Source organism: Tyto alba, unplaced genomic scaffold, assembly GCF_018691265.1.
Source record: "Tyto alba isolate M040663 unplaced genomic scaffold, T.alba_DEE_v4.0 Super-Scaffold_19, whole genome shotgun sequence".
In the NCBI taxonomy this organism is placed as follows: Eukaryota; Metazoa; Chordata; class Aves; order Strigiformes; family Tytonidae; genus Tyto; species Tyto alba.
In genome coordinates, this window is record NW_024881281.1 from 2979517 (window position 1) to 2999704 (window position 20188).

General features: G+C 44.3%; 1 protein-coding gene and 1 long non-coding RNA gene across 2 annotated transcripts; both read left to right on the forward strand.

Annotated features, from left to right (window-relative positions):
- Positions 1 to 3987: 3987 nt before the first annotated feature.
- On the forward strand, positions 3988 to 4550 carry LOC122153319. Its single transcript, XR_006165191.1, has 2 exons — positions 3988 to 4048; positions 4441 to 4550. It is a non-coding gene; the product is annotated as an uncharacterized LOC122153319 (long non-coding RNA).
- Positions 4551 to 14080: 9530 nt separating this feature from the next.
- CUNH17orf64 (chromosome unknown C17orf64 homolog) lies at positions 14081 to 19850 on the forward strand. The gene is made up of 5 exons (XM_033004903.2): positions 14081 to 14158; positions 14902 to 15030; positions 16029 to 16204; positions 16954 to 17053; positions 19671 to 19850. Exons 1-5 carry the CDS (start codon positions 14081 to 14083, stop codon positions 19848 to 19850), a joined length of 663 nt encoding a protein of 220 aa, XP_032860794.2.
- The last annotated feature ends 338 nt before the right edge of the window (positions 19851 to 20188 follow it).

Here is a 20188-nt window from a genome sequence, read left to right on the forward strand (position 1 = left end):
TGTATGACATTTACAAAAAATTCCAAACTAAAGTGACATCTCTTTTATGTCCCGAAGATACAAATTATGTCTAACAAGCAGTAGAATTTTGTTAGAAGAGTGCTTTAAAATAATTTACTTGATCCGTTGTATGCACCATGGCTTGCACCAAATTTAATAACAAAGATAGTCTAGATTGGAAAATCAGACTGGAGGCATACGATGGCAGTGTCTTTGTTCAGATTAAATTAAGCATGTTCTCAAAGGCACTGAAGCAGGAACCTACAGATAAGACTTTGTATGCTAACCATGGATTAGATCTGGCAGTAAGTTTTTAATGAAGCCTTATTGGGGAGCATAAGATTATAGATGTTGCTACTATTTAATTGTTATGTCAAAGGTAAATCAAATTAAGATACAGTGAATTTAGACTTATATTAGATGAATTGAGCTCCTCTCTTCTGCTATAAAAGTGCTATATATGCAAATCTAACCATAACTGGCCACATGTCCTTAATCACAAATTAATTCATAAGCACTTAGTAAATATCTTTAAGTGTCTTTGCATCATTGTCAAGTGTCTGTGGAAAACCAGACATTTACTGCTGCACAGAAGCTGCGGGAGGCTTGCAGCAAGGTTGGCTTCTTGGCAGAGCAGCTGTCAGTCACCAGGAGGTGGTTGCCAGTCCACAGGGCTACTAGGGACAGGGAAAAAAAGTCACACAGACTTCAGCTGAGGCTGCAGTGGGCATCTGCTAAGAAGGTGGTGGTCTGAGTTGCATCGAAAAGGCCTGAACTCAGATAAGCCAAGTAATTGTAGAACTGCTGCAGTAAATCAAAAACAATTCTGAGGAGATCTGTATAAGTCCATAGGATTTCCTGATTTAAAATTCACTAAAAACAGCAGCCAAAAATGCAAGTTCTAGGCCCTGCTCTATTATTTGCCTCTAAATCTCTGCCTGTCTTCCCCCAATATCTGTCTCCCCACCCTAGGATATTATTAATTTTTTAAGGATCAGTTGATTTTTGCAATCTCCTTCAAAATGCTATTCTGTGTAAATGCTGCACTATATTCTCCAGAATAGTTGCAGTCTTTATGTTGAGGATGATATCAGAAAAACCCCAACCAAACAAAAAAACCCCATTAGGCTACTCTTCAGTATTTGTACTTAATACAAGATGAGGAAGTAGGGCTGAAGGGGTTTTCAGCACTAAGGTGAAAAAGCACCCAGAGAGCTAAAACTAAAGCTGAAACTGCCATAGGTGTTGTGTAGAAACTGATGGCCCAACAGAGAAAAAAAATATCAAATAGCATGAAGGGATAAGGAATTGATAGACTAATAGGAAAACTCACGTCAACTGCCTAGGTCAAATAGAGCAGAAGGGATCTCAGATTTTGCACTTCCACAGAATAGTTGCCCATAGCACCAAAGATTCTGTGACTCTCCACATCTCATCAATATTTCCCTATAATTATTACTCAGTTGTAATATTTTTGTAAAGTAGCTTCATATTATTATTATGAATTATTTACAAAAAGGAGAATATTGCTAAAACATGCTGTGGGATTGGTCATCACTAGGAATTTGTATATTAGGAACTTGGTAAGGGAATTATCTGGGTTTTTATTACTCCAACAAGTGAACTTCTGGTCATCAAAATCATATTTGTGACCAGGAAAATACATGAGCACATGAATTCTCAAACAAACATTTAGGGCTTAAATTTTTACATGTCAAAGGTCAGCATTTCAGTCTGCCCACGATTTAAGAAACCTTTCCTTGTCTGTTCTGATCTGCTCCAAGCAACTAGAGGCAGGGAGGGGAGGTTCACCCCAGGCATTTAAAGTTGTGATTTTTTTTTTATTTTTATTTTCTTCTTTAAAAAAAAAAAAGTAAAAAACCTAAACCTGAACAAGTCCACAGTCCCACACTAGAAGCATGTAGAAAACCTCATTTTCTCAAATGATCACAGAGCAGAAACATAAGAGTAGAAGTTGTAACTGCTTAATGGATTCGGGCCAGACAAATCCTACTCACTACATTAGGATTTATTCTTTTATGACATTTGTTTGCTTTTGAAATGTAGATCCCAAATCTCCAACACAGACACAGCTAACAGCACTATTTTCACCCCTAGGTCTGGAAGGAAACTTGGTAAAGGACTGTAAGAGCCGATTATCATCTGCAATTTGCATTTCTTGCCACCAGTGAGGATTTAAGACACACTGTGCCAGGCACTGTACAGACATGGGACAACTTTTACACCTTCCTGCTTCACAGACAGTCCTGAATGGAGTGCAGAGAGCACATCTCAACTACTTGAAAAGAGCAAAAGGTGAGAGAGATATCAAGGTGCAGTAAGAGTATGCATAGCTAAATGGTTTCATATCTTCCTAATTGCCATGAACTGATGAATGAGAAAAACACCTCAAATCATTATCTGCCAATCTAATTCTGATGTTATCAGAGGGAAAAGGGAAAATACAGAAGGTTCCCTCAAAGAACAACAGAACCAGATATGCAAACTGCGACTTTTATCACATCCCACATTTTCTAGGAAACAAGTAGTTTAGAATAGTAGTCAGAGGGTGACATTCATTACGCACTTATATGAACTAGGGGAAAAAAAAAAAAAAAAACCAAACAACAGATTCTTACCAAGACCCTTCTATGTCACATTGTTATCATACAAGCTGTACTCCCACATTATTGCCAACGTGAACTTTGTAGCAGAACATTGCAGGTGAAAAGGGCATGGCTTTTATAGTCAAAATGGATTTAAAAAAAAAAAAAAAAAAAGAAAACAGATGTAATACTTACAGAATTCAGTTTTAATAAGCTCACTGTAACTGGCAGCAGCAGAGAAGATAATGTTAAGACTTAATTTTCTTATTTCTCAGGAAGTCCCACCCTATTTTTAATAAACGTTGTGTTTATTTTTTAACCACAAATATTCAAACAGGATTTCTGCAAGCCCAGTAATCATCCCTCAGTCGTTGTTGAAGGGACACGTTACTGAATGCAGCGCTCACCAGGGTTGCAGTATGGTGCAGCCAGGGGACTCTCAGATTTGGATTTTTTGCCCTTTGTTTCAGTAAGAGGGCAGTTTTGTTTGGTTGGTTTTGGGTTTTTTTGTTGTTTTTTTTTTTACACCTGCCATGCAGATCCCCACTTCCCAGCACTCTCATGACTTCTTCAGGCAGTCGCCCTTCCCCACACACCCTAACACTGCTGCCTCTGGGCTGGCCATCGTCCTCAGCTACTTCCCAGCAGCAGCAGCCACTTCATACCTTCCTCTTCCCTGGTGAGTTGATACCGTGGGAACAGGGTGGGGAGGCAGGAGGGAACAGTGTGTCCCTCTGCCCCAAAGGGCTGAGCTCTAGTGACAGCACAGCATGGAGGTGACAACTACTGCTACGCAGGCGACAGTGACGGGAGACCTGGTGTGCACACCCACACGGGGTAAATGCCATACCTGTATATCAGGTTGTAGCAGATATGGGAAGAAGGTTTGGACAGCAGCGCTCAGTCCTCGACAGGAAAAGACAGCAAGGGAAGAGGAAGCATCCCACAGGCCTTATTTGAGCTGTGGACTACCTCTGTTTAATTTTACCACCCCTTTATAAGAGAATTAATCAGTATTTTTGCTGAGCCACTTCCCTCTGGATGTTTTTGGTCAGGGGGTTCATGACAGGTTTAAAGCCACTCCAAATTGCTGCTCATATTACTACTCAATACATAACTTCAGCTCATGTTATTAATAGTGTTATCTACACAACCAAAGAAAATGAGGTACGTCACATGCATTCTTAGCTATTTTAAGATTCGTGGGTAAGTGATTCCCCACTTTTACTGCCATTGCCTTTGAAACACACAGAAGAAAACACCATAAGGCACCCTCAACTCTTGATGTTCTCTTAAGTAAAGCTTCCCTGTGCGTGGAAGGGCGACACAATCACACTCGAGGCCCACAAAGAACAGTAAAAAACCTTCTTTTCCTAGCAGATGTTGCTGACATTCCTCCAACCCAGAAGTAACAAGGTGTCACAGCCAATGAAAGTCACAAGGTAAGTGTAATGCATTAAAAATTTTTATAAATATCACGTCTTTCCTCATTTTCTATCGACCTGTTTGATTATGCTGTATACGGGGAAAAGTGTGATAGAATTAATCAGCCTGCTGGAGTGAAAGCTAAAGGAACAGATGAGCTTTGGCAAGGCTGTTGCTAGCACTTAAAAACTGTGACAAAAAAAAAAAAAAAAAAGCAAACCTAAATCCAGAAGCATGTCATTCAGAAAGTGAGACATGCTATGATTTATCAACGTAACAAAAATTGATGTTAAGATAGATCTCCCATTTCAAAGTGTTGTCTCTGTGTAGATTAAGAGTAGTATCTGTCATCAGGAAACAAGGGGAAAAGAAATATGTTTGATAAGAGCAATTCTGTGCTCTCTTGTAGACAGAAAACCACTGTGTCATTGGAATGAAAGTAAAGGATTTCTCTGCAGTTCCATTCTCAGGAGAAAAAAAAAAAAAAAAAAAAAAAAGGAGAGGTGACAAGAGGAAGTGCAAATAATTAATAACAGAAGATCAAACAAAAGGAGTGGCTTTGCAAGAAGTGACTAATGTTTACTCCGTTTCAGAAAAGTCCACATTGCATTGCAGAGAAGATGCTTGCATCGCCCCCGGAGAACAACAGCAAACCCGGTGCACAGCAGGCAGTGGCTTACCACTGTGGCACAACAGGGCAACTTTCCCTTTCAAAGAAAGAGCTTCTTTCTTCTCGGCTCAACAGCTGCTGCACACAGGGTCTCCAGCATCTTAGCAGTTTGATTGTTGCATATAGAAAAGGCAATACCAAAGCATAAAACGTGTAACAACTTCATGAACGTTTTGCCAGCAGCTGATACAATGGGAAGTGCATCTTGAAACAGCAGGGCGGTGGAGTAAAACAAAAACCATGGAGCCAGTACTGTCGTGTCATTTGGCACATCCTTGCACTTCCCTTTATTCTGTTCCAGATCTTGGAAGGGAAGGCTGAAGCATCTTATTTGCTAATTAAGGTTTCACACAATTCAAACACTGAACAAACAAAGGACATCCCCAAATAGAGAAACCTGCCAGCCTTCACGACCTTGCCAACAGACTGATGTCTCAGTTCAGTGCTTTCACAACACAGAGAGTAAAAGAACGCTGGACAACTGCATATACAAATGTGTATGCATACACACACATTTTTATGCTGGTATGCACACACTGCCACTGATCGTGATCCAAAAGTTACACCTCCCTGTTTGAGTTAAGGACGCTCCAGACACCCCACAGACAGAGGTTGGAAAAAAAAAAAAAAAGACGACGTTAAAATAACAGACCTATTTTATGGTGTCAAATGCCTAATGATAGTAATTAAGGATTCTAAAGTTCTTTACTGAGTAGCATTATCTAAGATAGCATCATGCCTGTAATCTGTCCAGAGTCAATGAAGAATTGCTGATCAAGCCAACAAGGCAAGAAAAAAAGGTCCGACGGCTTGCCATCTGCTCAAACCACTACCTCACCCCTCATTCCTCTAAATACAGCAATGAGCCACAACAGGATGCAGATGACCAGATTGTTTAGCTGTCACTTCAGCTGAACACGCAGTGGCTGTTGATGTGTTACAGTGGACTCTCAAAACCAAACATGACATATCGCTGCTGGACAAATAGCTCCTTCAACGTTTTGCCTTGCCATTTTTGTGGATTGATTGTACCCATGCAGCAAGGTAAAGCATTAGAGGCTAATCAAATTTTTTCCTACTTTATTAAGTATTTGCATGCAGTTTTGTTTTATAAACATACTGTTAAATGGTCCATAGAAGCCTTTGGCACTCACTCTCCCTTTGGTTAGAAGCCCAGGTACTCCTAGAAGAGCTTTTGGCCTAGCAGCTTCTTTCTGCTACTATAATAAAAATTAGGCCTGAAATATTGAGCAGATATTTAGAATTCTTAGAGGTTCTTAATTCTTAATTAGAGGTTCTAGATTAGAGGTTCTTAATTCTTGAGCAGATTCTTAGCAACAAGAGACAAGTTCAGAGCAGCTGGAGGTTACCAAATTGTTGCAGCTTGAAAAAGCAAATCAGTATATTCAAGGAAAGGAGCAATTTGAAATTCTTATAAAGCACTTGGACACCACAATGATGGACAAGAGTTCCTCCACTCATTTCTCTTTCTCTTATTGCTTCTCAGCTGTTTCTTCCACTTTCAGGTAGTTTTAATTTGTCCTTCCATTTTTACCCTCACAGTTAACTAACAGCCTTCTAGTCAGGATTCTGCTGTTTTTAGTGATGAAGTACCAGCTGTGCATCCCTGCAAGCTGGTGCATGTGTGACCTTGAAATTTTCGTGTAGCCAATCAGAAAATGCCTTTAAACAGTGTTTCCTATCTCCCAGAGAGCATCTCTCAATTTTTAGCATTAGATATATATCACTTTATAGCATTGAAAGCATTGTGCAAACATTAGCCAGCTAATACCAACAAAAAATCACTCCCCTCCCAGCCTATACCCTGTAATTGTCTAAGTAACAGTTCCTCCATTTCACTGAAGCCAGCCTCAGGAGTTGTTTTTGCTTGCTCCTCTGCAGGAATATTAAAACAGAATGAGAATGAAGATAGCTGTTAATTTTATGTCACAGTTAGGAAACTGGAGGTCTTCAGATCACACTTTCTTCTCAATCTTTTAATTGCAAAATTATACTTCAAGATTTGACACAAGTTTCTCACCTTCCTATTTTAAGTTACAAGCAAGCAAATCCAGACAAAAGAACTACATTTTTTTTTTAACTAATCTGCAGAGCCTGCACAATGCTTTAATTTCAAATAAGTGAAATTCTGCTAATTACTAGCAACAGTCCATGTGATTTTACAGAGAGCTATGTCAAACTAAACCAAATTGTAGGTCAGAATGTGCCAATCTTTTCATCATTATCATTAATTCCCTTTGTGATTTATCCCCCCCCACACACGTGTGCCTTACCAGGTTCTTTGAGCCGCTGGCTAGGATTGCTCAGCCGCTCCATAATTATTCATCACACTAGATCCAGCAACAAGACATTCACAGCATGCTCTTCTCACATTTTGTTAAACATTAGGTACAATAGCAGATAATAGAAAATTCAGATTCTGAGACAAAAGTCATGAGAATTTGGGTGGAATCAGATGACTAACAGAATTTTTGCTAAAAAAGAACGGGGGTAAAAAAAAGATTCTTGAGCAGACATAATGCCTTTCTTTTTTTGGATAAGCACTAGTCTAGACCCTAGAATACTTCCACTTCTAGATATGATGCTTAGTAACCTGTTCCTGATCTCCTAGTAAATTTTAATTAAAATAACCAGAACGTTCCCTAAGTGAGTTAGATCGTGACTTCCTGTGATCCTCTTCCAGATCCAACACTTTTTGCTTTTGCCATCAGACCTACGTTAACTCCGCAGTGCTTTGGCCAGCACTGTCCCTTGCCTGGCATCCCGCGTCGTTCGGCCCCACCATTCCCTGCAGCCACCCCCCGCCTCTTTCCCTGCCATTAGGCTCCACCGTCTAAGATGAGAGATGCATGCCTTGCATCTGCATAGCACCTAGCACAACAGGATCTGATCATCTAGAGAATTTGGAATAGGCTGGGAATTATACAAGCAATAAATCATCAAAACCCATCTTTTTTACGCAGATTAATGTTACATAAGTTATGCCTGCCATAAAGTATAAACAGCATAAACTGCACCTCTTTGCATTCCAGTGTGTTGTGGAAGATCATAAAAGCACTTAATATATTATTTAAGCCAGTTAAGCTATATAGCATGACAGCAGTAAACAGCAACAATTCTCCAAATCCCCATATGCCAGACAAAGGATCATGGTTAGCAGTTTCAGGCTGGTAGGAGGGAATCAGAACATTGCAGAAATTAAATGGCATGCACTGTTTTTTTTTCTTCTGCCTATCTTAGCAGAGCCTACCTTTCCATACAGCCACTCCAGTGCACTATCAATACAAGAGACCGAAACCCATCACAGAAAGAAGGCTGGCTTTTTTTTTTTTTTTTTTTTTATTTTTAAGCATAACAGGGCGTTAATGCTTTAAGAAAGAGGAATGAAACCACTTCTCTTGATAGCTACATTCTGTAGGCTGGAGGGGAATTTCCTTGCTTTTTTCTTTTTAATAAAACTAAAATTAAAAAAAAAAATACCCCCAGAACCTGACTTCCTCTGGAAAAATCCATGAGCTGAAGTGCAAAGTGGAAACTTAAAAATACTCCAAGCACTAGCCATCCTTCTTTCACACAGGGTCAGGCACGGGGCAGCGTGATGCGAGGCGCAGGTCCAGGAGCAGGAGAAAGACGGGAAACGCAAGGCAGGATGTGCACGAAAAGGGCATCAGTGACGAGCGAGGGATGAGACCTGACTGCTACCAGGAGCCTGAGCTTCGTCACCCCTTGCAACCCTGGCACACATCACATGCCCAGAAGCCTCATCACGCTGTGTGCCAGCGGGCAGCCGGCCCAGCAGCACTGAGTGCGCTGGGAATCCTAGCCAGTCTGACACCCCTGTGCCAAGAACAAGATCACTCAAGGCAGATATGAAGATCCTCTAAAGCAGCAGGGAAAGAAAATACGGATTTGAGAGCCTTTGCCATAAAGGCAGGCTTTGAAATTGAAGGTGCCACGACTCCGAGGGTACGGACCTGGTGCAGACAGTCTCCTGGCTCTGAGCCCCAATTGCTCTGACCAGTTGTTATTTTCCATCCTCTTTGTATGTGCAGATACAACATGACAAAGGTTTTTTCCCCGTCGAGTCGTTCAGAGAAAAGCCTCAAGACAGAACAAAAAAACAGGACAGGAGAACCCCTTCTGGTGGCCTGACATTTTATTTCTCTATTGCAAAGAGAGGAAAATCCCTTTTTATTCCTCTACAGTTTTTATCATTTTGTGATTTATTTTATTATTTTATTCCTCTCCACTGCAAAGAGAGAAAGAATCTCGTGGAAGAGCAGCTGTTTGCTGCGGCGGGCTCGCAGCACGCCCAGGGCAGAGCTGTGAACGTAGGGCACAGGGCACCCACGGGAGGACAGCCAGCTCCTTGCTTCATCTCCTCAGCACAGAACTGCACAAGGGGGCTGGCACTTCGCCCTCTGAACCACCAGGGTTTTCCCCAGGAGTTAATTTTCTTTATATCTGACTGAAAAAAAAACATCACCAAGTTCTGTACAGCCTCCCTGAAGGCATCCTTGTCTTGATGGGCATTTCTACCAGGGTTGTCACCCTGTCTCTCTGCTTCAGGCTGTTTTCTTCCATTTTGAGACAATGAGAGCTCTCTTGCCCTGGCTCCAGGAGCAACTGGGTTTCCTACCTGGTTATGCCCACCTTTCTCCCTTGCTGTCGCTTTTCAAGCCCTCTCTTCCCTCCCAGGCAATGCTTAGTTCTCCCATTTCTCTCTCCTTTTTTTTTTTTTTTTTTTTTGCTCCCTACCTCTGCACTGTGAGCTCCTATTTGGCTTGTACATGTGGTGCCTCTCTGCACAATTTGCTAATCCCACACACACCCCTGCCACATTCCCCAGGCAGAGCTGACCTTCTGGCACAGGCGTGCCAGTCTCATCATTTTCCAAGCTTTTCTGAATTATTGCTAAGATGGTGGGTAAATTTGTTAGGGAGGGGAAGGGAGCAAAGCAGATACCACTTAGGGCAGTCCATATTACACGATCCAAAAGATTAATAAAAGAAGCTAAATTATTTTCAATATTAAGAGATACCCAACTTGTTATGGATTTGAATTGATAAGCAGCACCAAAGGGATGGGCTTATTAACATCTCATTAACACTGCCTATTTCAATTTGCATAAACCCCTGAAAACTTATGAAGCACAGTAAGAAGGAAAGCCTTTAACTATCCTGTTTCTCACACGCTACAAAGTTGCAAAGTATGGAGGAAGCCGATAATGCTCTTTCCGTTCCTGAGGACTTCAAGCATCTTAAAAAATAGCTATATGGCATTAGCAAACACCATCAATAAGCTCACTAGCAGCTGGCTGAAAAGCTAAAGACAAACAGCTACAAAACTGGTGAAGCATAAAATAACCTAGGAACACTTGAAGATACATCTGCTGACAAGGAGGTGTCCAGCACCTGAGGTTAGTCACTAGTAGCTTTGGGCACCACGGCAGATTTGGCTAGCTGTGTCGTCCAGTATGGGAATACTTGCAGCACACTTGATCAGATTCTGCAGGAAGTAGATAAGATGTATTTATGGCTTCTACACACCACTGGTCACAAACTGTGGCTCTTCACCACATTAATTCAAACAAGTGATTAAATGAGCAACTCCAAACACTTACCAAAAAGGGACTCCTATGGTATATTAAGATGCCTCTTATAATGCCACATAAAAACAATAACTAGGCACAAACTCTCTTTCAGCTCTCTTCCCCTAATGCAAGATTTATTAACTTCAGCTGCGTTTATCGGCTTCCAACTGCAGGGAGAAGACAGGTCTCCAGTTGGCTGTGAAAGTTTTCATCATCCTTAAGCACCAAGAAAGGAATTTCCAGATCCAATTAGCAAAGCCTCCACCCCTACAGTCTGAGCAGTTGCACTATGATTAATCACTCTATCAAGTGAAGCGTCCACCACCCTCCTGGTAAGAACAGGTTACTGAAAAACATTACAATTCCTATTAAGTATTATATTACAATACATCTGGCAATGATGTTTGGTTTCTGTGTTTAACTAAAGCACGTGTACCTGCAGTTGGTTTAAGTATAATGTAAAATACCTGTATATTTATCTGCATTTATCAGCTCACCTTCCCCATGACCTACCAGTAAAATATTGCATCAGATGCCTGCACCTATTATGTGCAGCCTGACTCATCACATCACACGTGGTATTCTTGCTAAATCTGCCTAAAACAGCAAATAACAAACAGCAGTATAAACAGAGCATCTTCACAACTGTTTCCTTTTTGGCTACATGCCTACTCTTGCACTGCAATAGCTGCTGTACTAGAAAATTTGGTTAATGTTTGCACTTGCACAGCTCCTGGAAGACTAAGACACTCAAATAGCAGAAATTAATATTCACAAAAGAGCTGTCAGGGGGAAAGGAAAAGTTTTCCCTGAGGTGCACTGTTAGAACACAGCGTGTTTGACTGGCACCTAGCCTTCCTTTCCTTCACAGGGAGAAATACGAGATGCAAAATCTGTTTGTACTCCTAGCTTTCCCCCATCCAGTTAGAACATTGTTTCAGAGGACTCCTGCCCTTAAGGAAACAATATAGTCCAATAGTTTTACACAGATGTGGTCTGGGTTATGCCATCATCCAACATGATAGGCTTCAAAATAGAAAGTAAAGTTGTCTTCCAGAGGGGCAGGGGAAAGGGATACGACCACAGACTTCTGAGGACTCAAAGGCACGTTTCATGCCTGATCTCACAGGAGTGGACTCACCCACAAGACCCTGCATGATGAACACAGTGAACTGGAATCTGACTCGGTGCTACCGAAAAAATTCAAGAGACAGGGAAGGTTTGTAGCTTCAGTGGTCAGAGCACAGCTTTGAACATTATTCAACAGGGAAAAAAAGCACTTTGCAACCTCAGGTGTCTAGTCTGCTCTGGTACTGTACCGAGTAATGCCAGAGAAGACTACTAAGACCACCACTCCACTGCAAACCAAGTTAACAGACAACTCCTAAATACAGCCAGATCCCCAGATGCAGACAAGCCAGGGAAGTCCATCTACACCTCCTGCTTGTACATTTACAGCATCAGCTGAGCTCCAAGTGCAGTGTACACAAAAAGGTAGAAGAATGAAGACCGAGAATCAAGGGGAACTCAAGGCCTTCTCCATCCTCTGAAACAGCGAAGTGTACACACGATAAGCCAAGAGAGCCTCTCCGTGTTGTAGTCACATGCTCTGTGGAAGCTGTAATCTCACAAGGACACAGATATGGCCATGCAAATATGGGTTATGCCTATGCTAACAACCGCCGTATGTCCCTAGAGTGCCTAAAAGGCTTTTAATCTGTCAGGCAATGTGTGTGAAAGCTTGTGCTGAAGAAGCTTCATTTCGCTTGTGCTCCTGTTAGCCAGGAACACGCTGCCCTTTAATAGCCTGACTTGAGAGGCGAGAGCATAAGCTGGCAACTTTTTGGTTTAAACCTCTGGAGGTGAAAAGGGGAGGAGCTGCCTGCTACACTGGGGACAGATGCCACTTTTGCAGGCAGCAAACACAGCAAGAGAGCAGTTGGTAGTAGCAGGCATTGAGAAACCAGCTGCATTTTCAACATCCCCTCCAACCAAACCACCTCCAACATAGTCCTCACAAAAACTAGGCTGAAGCCGGCATAAGTGCACCTATCCGGGCTATCATCGCTGTTTCACTCTGCATAGCTTACCTTGTGTTAAATAACATATAACATACCGTAAAATCCTAATATAGGCTAAACAAGTTGTAACATACCTCAGATGGTCAAAGCAAACCTAACTGCAAAGCATTAGAAGGTAATTGTCGGCATCTGCTCAGCATCAGCCTGTGCAAGGCTCCTGTGTCAGAGAGCTGACAGCAACATTTCAGATGGGGGGAGGCAGAGGGAAAATATTGCAAACATCTTAAGGGGAGGGCTTGTCTTCATGTATTTGTGCTGTTCATGGCTAAAGGCCAAACTTCCCTAACAGCCTGAAAACAAGAACCTGTGTCCGTTGCAAGACCCAGCGACAGATACTTTCCCAAGGCTACTACCTGCACCAGGCATTTGGCTCGGGGGGTGCTCAGCATCACCAGACATGCAGAGAAAAGCTTGACCAAAAAGCATCTGAACTTTTGCCAAGAGCAGTGCCGGTCCCTCCGCGCAGCCGTGCCTGGGGAGACCTCAGAGAGAAGGGGCCTTTGTACGGCCCTCGGGATGACTCCCAGTGCCAGAAACGACCTGACACAGGAGCACAGCTGAATCACAGCTGCAGCAATTACACTAATTGTCCAAGGGACAAAACAATTGCACTTGTCTGACTGGTCAGGGCATGATGGGAACCCCATACATTTTTATATTGTGAAAGCATTTCGCCTTGAAGTAAATTTCCAAAACAGAGTCCATTTAATTCCAAGCCTTTCCAGACTTCTTCCTGGCCAGTGCAATTTATTCTTTTAAAAAAGGAGAACTTTAAAAGAGGTGTTGCCCAGGAGAGAGAGATCTCACTGCAGTTGGCTCTCACCGCCATCTGTGAAGGAGGTAACCCTGAACTTCCATTACCTTTGGTGGGAATTGAGGTCTCGACTCTAACCAGTTCCCTGAAAAGCATCTGGGGTGCAGCCCAAGGCCCCTTTTTTCCTGGTTACGCTTCTGTCCCCCATCAAATGGGACTGCCTGTCACACAGGTCACCCTCAGCCCGACGTGAGCCAGGCTCTCTGGCCCTGCCTCGGGGCCAGTGCTTCCCCACGGCACTTCTCAGCAGGTACAGTGGGAGAGCTGGAGAAAGGCCCGTCCTGAACTTGCTGCTGCACAAGCTGTAGAGGAGAATTGTGATTGCTCACACCAGGAGCTGCACCCACACTCGCAGATAGCCAACGCGGCACGCAGTGACTCAGAAAGAGCTGCACTTTGCACCACCTTCAGAAGCCAAGAAATCCGGACTGATGCACAGTTAGAGGTGCTGGACTCATTGCAGGTGTAAATCCAGCACCAGACAAGAGCCCCAGACCCTACCGAGCTCCCACAGGTGCAGACAAAGTAAAGCAAGGGACCTTTCCCTCCCATTGCCCACAGGAGCCATTGATAGCACTGAACATCCTGAGCACTACCAGCAATAGAAAAGCCAGGGGTTTCTGCCTCTTTCTTTAGGACCACAAATCAATGGAAAAACTGCTGGGGAGAGGTGACTCTGCCCCAGAAGGCTGGAGTGTTGTGGGGCTGGAGGGCCCCAGCAGTCTCCGTGGTTGGTGGAACTCGGAACTGGTGTCCAGGCACCCCGGTCACCTTGGTCCCCCCCCAGGTCTAAACACAGCTCCGTAGCAGTTTTCCCTTCCTACCTGGTGCGAGTGAGGCCTCAGGGAAGGGAGAGGAGGTCTGTGTGCCATGGAGGAGACAGGCTTTAAGGGTGAAGTGGATGGAGCCAGTGCAAGTGACAGCAGCAGGGATGGCACAGCCAGCCAGGTGAGCAAAGCAGAGCCCAGATTTAATTTCACCTCTGAAATGTAGTTTGTGATCAAATTTGCAGAGAAGTAATCTTCCACAGGAGCAGAGCATGTCAGAGAGGAAAGGACTTCTCTTCCTACACACTTCAGCATGTTTTAAAAGGCAACATAAGCTTGTGTTTAAGTCAGTTATGTAAGTGTTACTTTCCAAAAGATGAGTGGAGGAGTTACCTACAGAAATTTGACACGGGGAAAACAGCCATTGCCCTTTGAAAGAGAAAACATCCCCCTCCCTGGACCAGGGAGGTGCAAGTTCAGTGGCTGAGGATTTTGTTTTGCTTTCAAACTGGCTTTGCAGCAGGTCAGCCGTAGTACCTTTCCCATCAATAAAAGCTGTGGATGGAGCAGCATGGCATTACAATGAGCCCATTGTAACCACATATTTCCACTTAACAAGTGACTGCCAGCCCATATTTGATTAATGCCATTAGGAACGAGTAGCCATTGTTTACCTTGTAATTTATTAGAGGAATGATTTCCAAAAGGGACTTCAAGGAGGCACCTAATTCTTATGGACTTCTAATTATACTTGAATATCTAGCTTCATTAAGCACCTCTGAAAACCCAATCTGAAATGACTTGGCAGAAAGAGAAATGTTACTGAGCCTTAGGACAGGGTTTGTCCTTAGCAGTTTTTTAAAGAGAGGATTTGCAATATCTGCATGACCTGGAAGACTAACCTATGGCTTTGGCAATTTGTAGACCACAGAGAAGGATCTGGCTGGTGCAGCGAAGGAGACAGCCTTTGTAACGGGCAGTGAGAGTGCTCCCCCTTGCAAGACCCCGCTCATCTGCTGCGCAGACGGCCTTGATCAGGACACCTTTAAAATTGTGAGCTACTGAATAGAGTTTAGCAGTAGAAAAAGTCAGTGGCATCCCAAGTTCTTGAGGAAGAGGGAGCAAATAAAACTCAGGAGTTTGGCAGAGGAAGCATATAGCAGGACAAGACACTTCATTCTGTAGCTTTCTTCCATGTCTGAAAGTTTTCACCTCATCATTGTTTTTCTCTCATCTGGACATCACACTTTCAGCTTAAAAAAAAACCCAAACCCCAAACAAACCACAAAACAACCCCAAACAACAAAATAATCACATTTCACATACACTGTTCAGTTCCTCAAAACCTATAGTGCTACATGATTGTTTCACATGACACCATGTGCTCCCTGGCTACAGTGGTTTGGCTCCTCTGCACTACTTACACCGCGGCCACAGAACTTCATCTCGCATCGGGACACGACTGTCCCCTTCCTGGTGCATCATGGCATAACCACACGGAGCCCTGGGTACGGCCCAGTGCACATCACGGACTGAAAAAAACCCAAAACAAACCACTAAAAGATGGACAAAAGGAAGGGCATCCAGACACAGTGTTTGCTCCTCGGTCACGTGCGAATGTTTGCAACACATCCTAGGTTTGGCCACAGGAAGAAGCAGCGTGAGAAAAGCAGTAAAGTAGTTTCCTTTCTGCCTCCCTGCAGAACAACAGCTCTTCTGTAGCCTGGAACTTATACCTTTTGTCCAACTGCGTTAAAAAGGAATTCCTAGTCTTGGAAATCCCTCAATTCCCTTTTCACGTCACCTTTGCCCGGGGTGTCACCATCCTTGGGATGTGCAGAAGTGACTCCTGCAGAGCCCTGGGAGCGCCTGACAGAGGCCCTGCTGAGGACCTACATCAGCTCCCCCGTGTCCACACAGACACTCACCAAACACAACACTCCTTCAGTGCTTTCCCAGCCAGCTATTTAATCAGTTTATTTAGTGGAAAGGAATGCTTGAGACCTGGGTTTAAAGCGCTGAATGCCTATGCCAACACTTTTTCTTCACAGTGCAAGGAGCTTTTCAGACCTTTCAAGAAGTCGCTTAGGAAACTGCACCTGCCCCAGCACCTCCCCACAGAGAAAAAACTGAAGGACATGAAGGAAAGCTTGACGGTAATCGGGGACCGCATCGATCTCTTTCTCCAGCGGTACTGCAGAGCCTCGGAAGTGAAGCACTGGCAGAAGTAAGGGTCTCCTCTTACCCGGCACAGGTGGCCCCGCACCAGCGACGCTCCCAATGCAACGGGCTCCTGCCCTGCTGCTCCCAGGGAGCATTTAGAGCCCTACTTGGGCCCTATATATATTTCCAGGCACTGGAAATGAGATTGGGTGGCAACAGCAGAATCGCATAGCTTGCTCTAACTGCTGAATGCTCACAGATTTTGCAGGTGGTTTTAGCAGAGGCCGTGGGGCAGTAGTCCTGCTCGGTGCAAGGCTGGTTTCAATGTGCTGCTATTCAGCAGCATGCCTTTGCAAGGAAAGGGGCTCCTGTGCAGCCACCTGAGTTAATGGATAATCATTCCTATGCTTAGGGAAGAGCAATTTTTCCTAATGAGAACAATCAGCCATTGGAATAATCTCCCCAGGGAAGTGGGGGATTCCCCAACATTGGACACCTTTAAGATTCAGCTGGACAGGGGGCTGGGCCATCTCATCTAGACCGTGCTTTTGCCAAGAAAGGTTGGGCCAGATGATCCTTGAGGTCCCTTCCAACCCGGTGTTCTATGGTTCTGTGACTTCTTTAAAAGTTTATAAGATTTGGGGATGCAAAAAAAAAAAAAAAAAGAAAAAAAGGGGGAAGGCAGGAGGAGAAAAAAAACTGTGCAAAGGCAACATTAGTAGTTACATTCACCAAGCTAGAACTGGGGCGCAGAATGAGGAACAGGATGAAGTTTGTACTCACATGCACAATCCACATCTTTCTTTTCCCAAGGATGTTCTGGCGGTTCATCTCCCTCTTCTCGGAGATGGATGCAAAGCAGCTGCAGAAGCTGCATAAGTACATCAAGAGCAATCGAATGGATAAGTTTCTGGTAAGCAAACAGCAAATTTCAGAGCTCTTCACTGATCTCATGTTTCCAGTCATGCTTTACAGACCAAAACTGATCCACAGAGTTTTATCTGATGATATAGAAGTTAAACTTTGAAACAAATAACTAGTTCAGGTAAAGCCTGTGCTTGCCAAAGCTCATTTCTGTGTCTGAGCATCAGCTACCCAAGGAATCTGTAATGAAGAGTTGCACAAGAACACTGACTCCAAAGGGTTAAACCATTTAAGCACACTCATAATCAACCATAAACGTATCTCCTGAGCAAAGGCTGTGTATACCAGGAAGTTCAAAGGTCCACAAGAAACACATACTTTAAGAAGTTTATTAAAAAGAAATTTAAAACAGATCTACAATTAAATAAAAAAAGGAATCAACTAGGAAGGTGTTTTGAATAGATTAGAAACGAGCAGCAGGCAAGACCTTGTTGGGTTACCAGGACACTGCTTGCTTCACGTTAAAAAGGGAGCTGTGGTCATCTGATAGCTGGCAGTGATAAGGCCATAAATAAGTTTGAGGCCACAGGTAAACAGCTCTGTCCTCCAGTTTGAAAGGGAGAAGCTGGTCACGCAGTTTTTGCTTTTAGTTTACAGGAAAGCAAAACCATTTATATTTATTTTTAAGGCTCTAAAAAGATATTCCAACAACAAGGAAATCAAACCTACTGTAAAGAAAAAACAAACAAATTTCTGTTGCTGGCATGAGACACCCGAGATTAATTGGGAGATATTAAAAAAAGCAACTGGCAGCTCCGGGAAGCAGGCGGCGAGAGGCATTCTTGCTCCCTTAAACTTGTGAGCACTGCAGAGGGGGGGGGGAAATAAATTCAAGCACCATGTCCAGCACGGCCCTTCTCAGAGGCTCAGCCAAGCCCAGGACATGACCTCAGCTAAGGACAAGCCCAGCTGCAATTCCCTATTGCCACCTCAGAACGAGCATTAAAAAGCAAATCACCCCTCTCCAAACGCCTTCCCATCCCCTTGCTCCCCTAAATAAAAACACAACGAAAACACACAAATCCGTATCTTCCTTTCCAAGGCGGTGGGGGGGTAAAACAGCACAAAAAAACAAAAAAAAACAAAAACCCCAACCAAAAAAGTGACTGGTGGGTGACGAGCATGAGCCACGCTGCGTCGTGCGCTGCCGGGACGCCCCGGCGCGTGCTGAGGAGCGTGCAGCGACCTGCAGGCAGCGGCGCTGGGGACGAGGCTGCCTCCAAAAAGGCCGACAGAAGAAGCAACGAAGTCTGCCGTTATGTAACAGTTGACAAATGCCTTTTGTTATGCAAGACAAGTGGGAGAAAAATAAGCATCTTGGCCCTTTGTGGGAAGGGAACAGCAGTCAGCTCCCTGCTAGAGCATAAACAACAGGCTGCCGATATCCTGGGGGGGAACCGGCGTGCTCGGCGCAACAGAAATAGATTATTTGGAAACGCCTCGTTATTTAGATGAGTGAGCATAAAAATACAGAGTCAATACGTAATTAGTAAGCGATGGAGGTTGCCAGCATGGTAAATTGATAATTTTGTGAGTTTTGTTAAAAGAGAGAGGCTAGCAAGCTGCCCTCTGCTAGCTTTGCTCAGCAGTCATCTTCAGATCAAGAATCTATGTCCCCTTCCCTCACAATTGGGCTTTTAGGCTTTTTTATTATTATTAGAAAAAACCCAGCCACATTTGAATTTATACACTGGTCCCAACTTTCAGGTTTTAGATTTATTAAAAATACCAGACCAGACCCACTTCTCAGCTTAAGAGCTAGAACAGAACATCGTCTTCTTTGCAATCCACTGGCTCCCCTACACCGCTGAAAGCTGTAGAAATCAGCCCCACGGCTGAGAGAGTAAAGAAATAAGTCGTCTGGGCTGGCTAAGGCTCTTTTTTTTTTTTTAAAAAAAAAAGGCAAACAGCATGACCACTGACAACACAAAAATTATTTTCCCTGGGATCGCCCAGAAGGATGCGCAGAGCGGGCGGCCGCTCTCCATCCGGCTCCGTGGCACCATCCCACCCCCCTTTTACCGCTCACCGCAGCGACCCAGCGCCACCCCCCCCACCGTCTGCCCGATGCCACAAAGCGACAGTGACATCCAGTGGCAGCACGCCCCCTCCACAGCACCCCCCCGCCCGGGGCACTGGGGCTGAGCAGCACCCACCTCCCACTCCACACACCTGAGCCTTGGTTCAAAACAGAGGCACCGTCCGCTGCCGAGCGGCTCACCAAAGCGCCTGAAAAAAATCACATTCCTCTCACTAGTGTGCTGAGAAAGGGTCTTGCTTTAAAACACTGATTTTGAGGTGCTTGGGTAGAGTGGGCTGGGCGTTGCGCGCAGGGGAGCAGAGGCAGCACAGGAACCAGCTTCGCAGAGGCCAGCAGGACTCGCCGCTGGGTGGGCCGGAGCCTCGGATCCCGGGTGCGAGGAACAAACGCTTTGCAGGGCGAGGATTTGTGCAGATGGTAACAGTCATTCCTCGGCTCGTTGCTGCTGCCACCCAACAGGACCACGGTTAAGCAAGAGTTATTGCCCAAGCATGAGTCAGTGTGTGGTGTTTGCTCATATAAATGTCTTTTAACGTGTTTTTTTTTTTTTTTTTTTTAAAAAAAGGAATTATACTGTCCTTCAGAAAACCTGGATTCAGTTCCAGAACTCAAAGAACAGAAACTGAAGCAGCTTTACATCAGCTGGGGTCTCAGCAGAGGTACAACACACCTGCAGGAACACCAGGGTCAACAAGACGGTCACCACCACCCCATCTGCAAAGTCACCGCCCAGCAGCAAGAATGACAGACGAGAGGTACTTGCAGAGCCAGTGTCATGTTGGCACCAAGCAGGAAAAGCACCTTCCTGCTGAAATGGAGCCACCTACACGTGGCGTTTTTGCAAAAGGATCAGCAGGTGAAGACGCGATCAGTGGAGGAGCTAGAGGAGTTGGGCAGGTTGAACTGCTGTCTCAGAAGAGACAGGGCGAGTAGGAAAAACAGCCACAAGAGAAGCTACTATAGCATAAGGCGGTAGCAAAGAAGGAGAAGACATCCCTTTGTTGGCCCACGTCAGTTGGTGTTAATGAGTGTGTCTTTACACAGCAACCTGGATGCTCAAAACATAGTTGTGGTTTGCCTTTG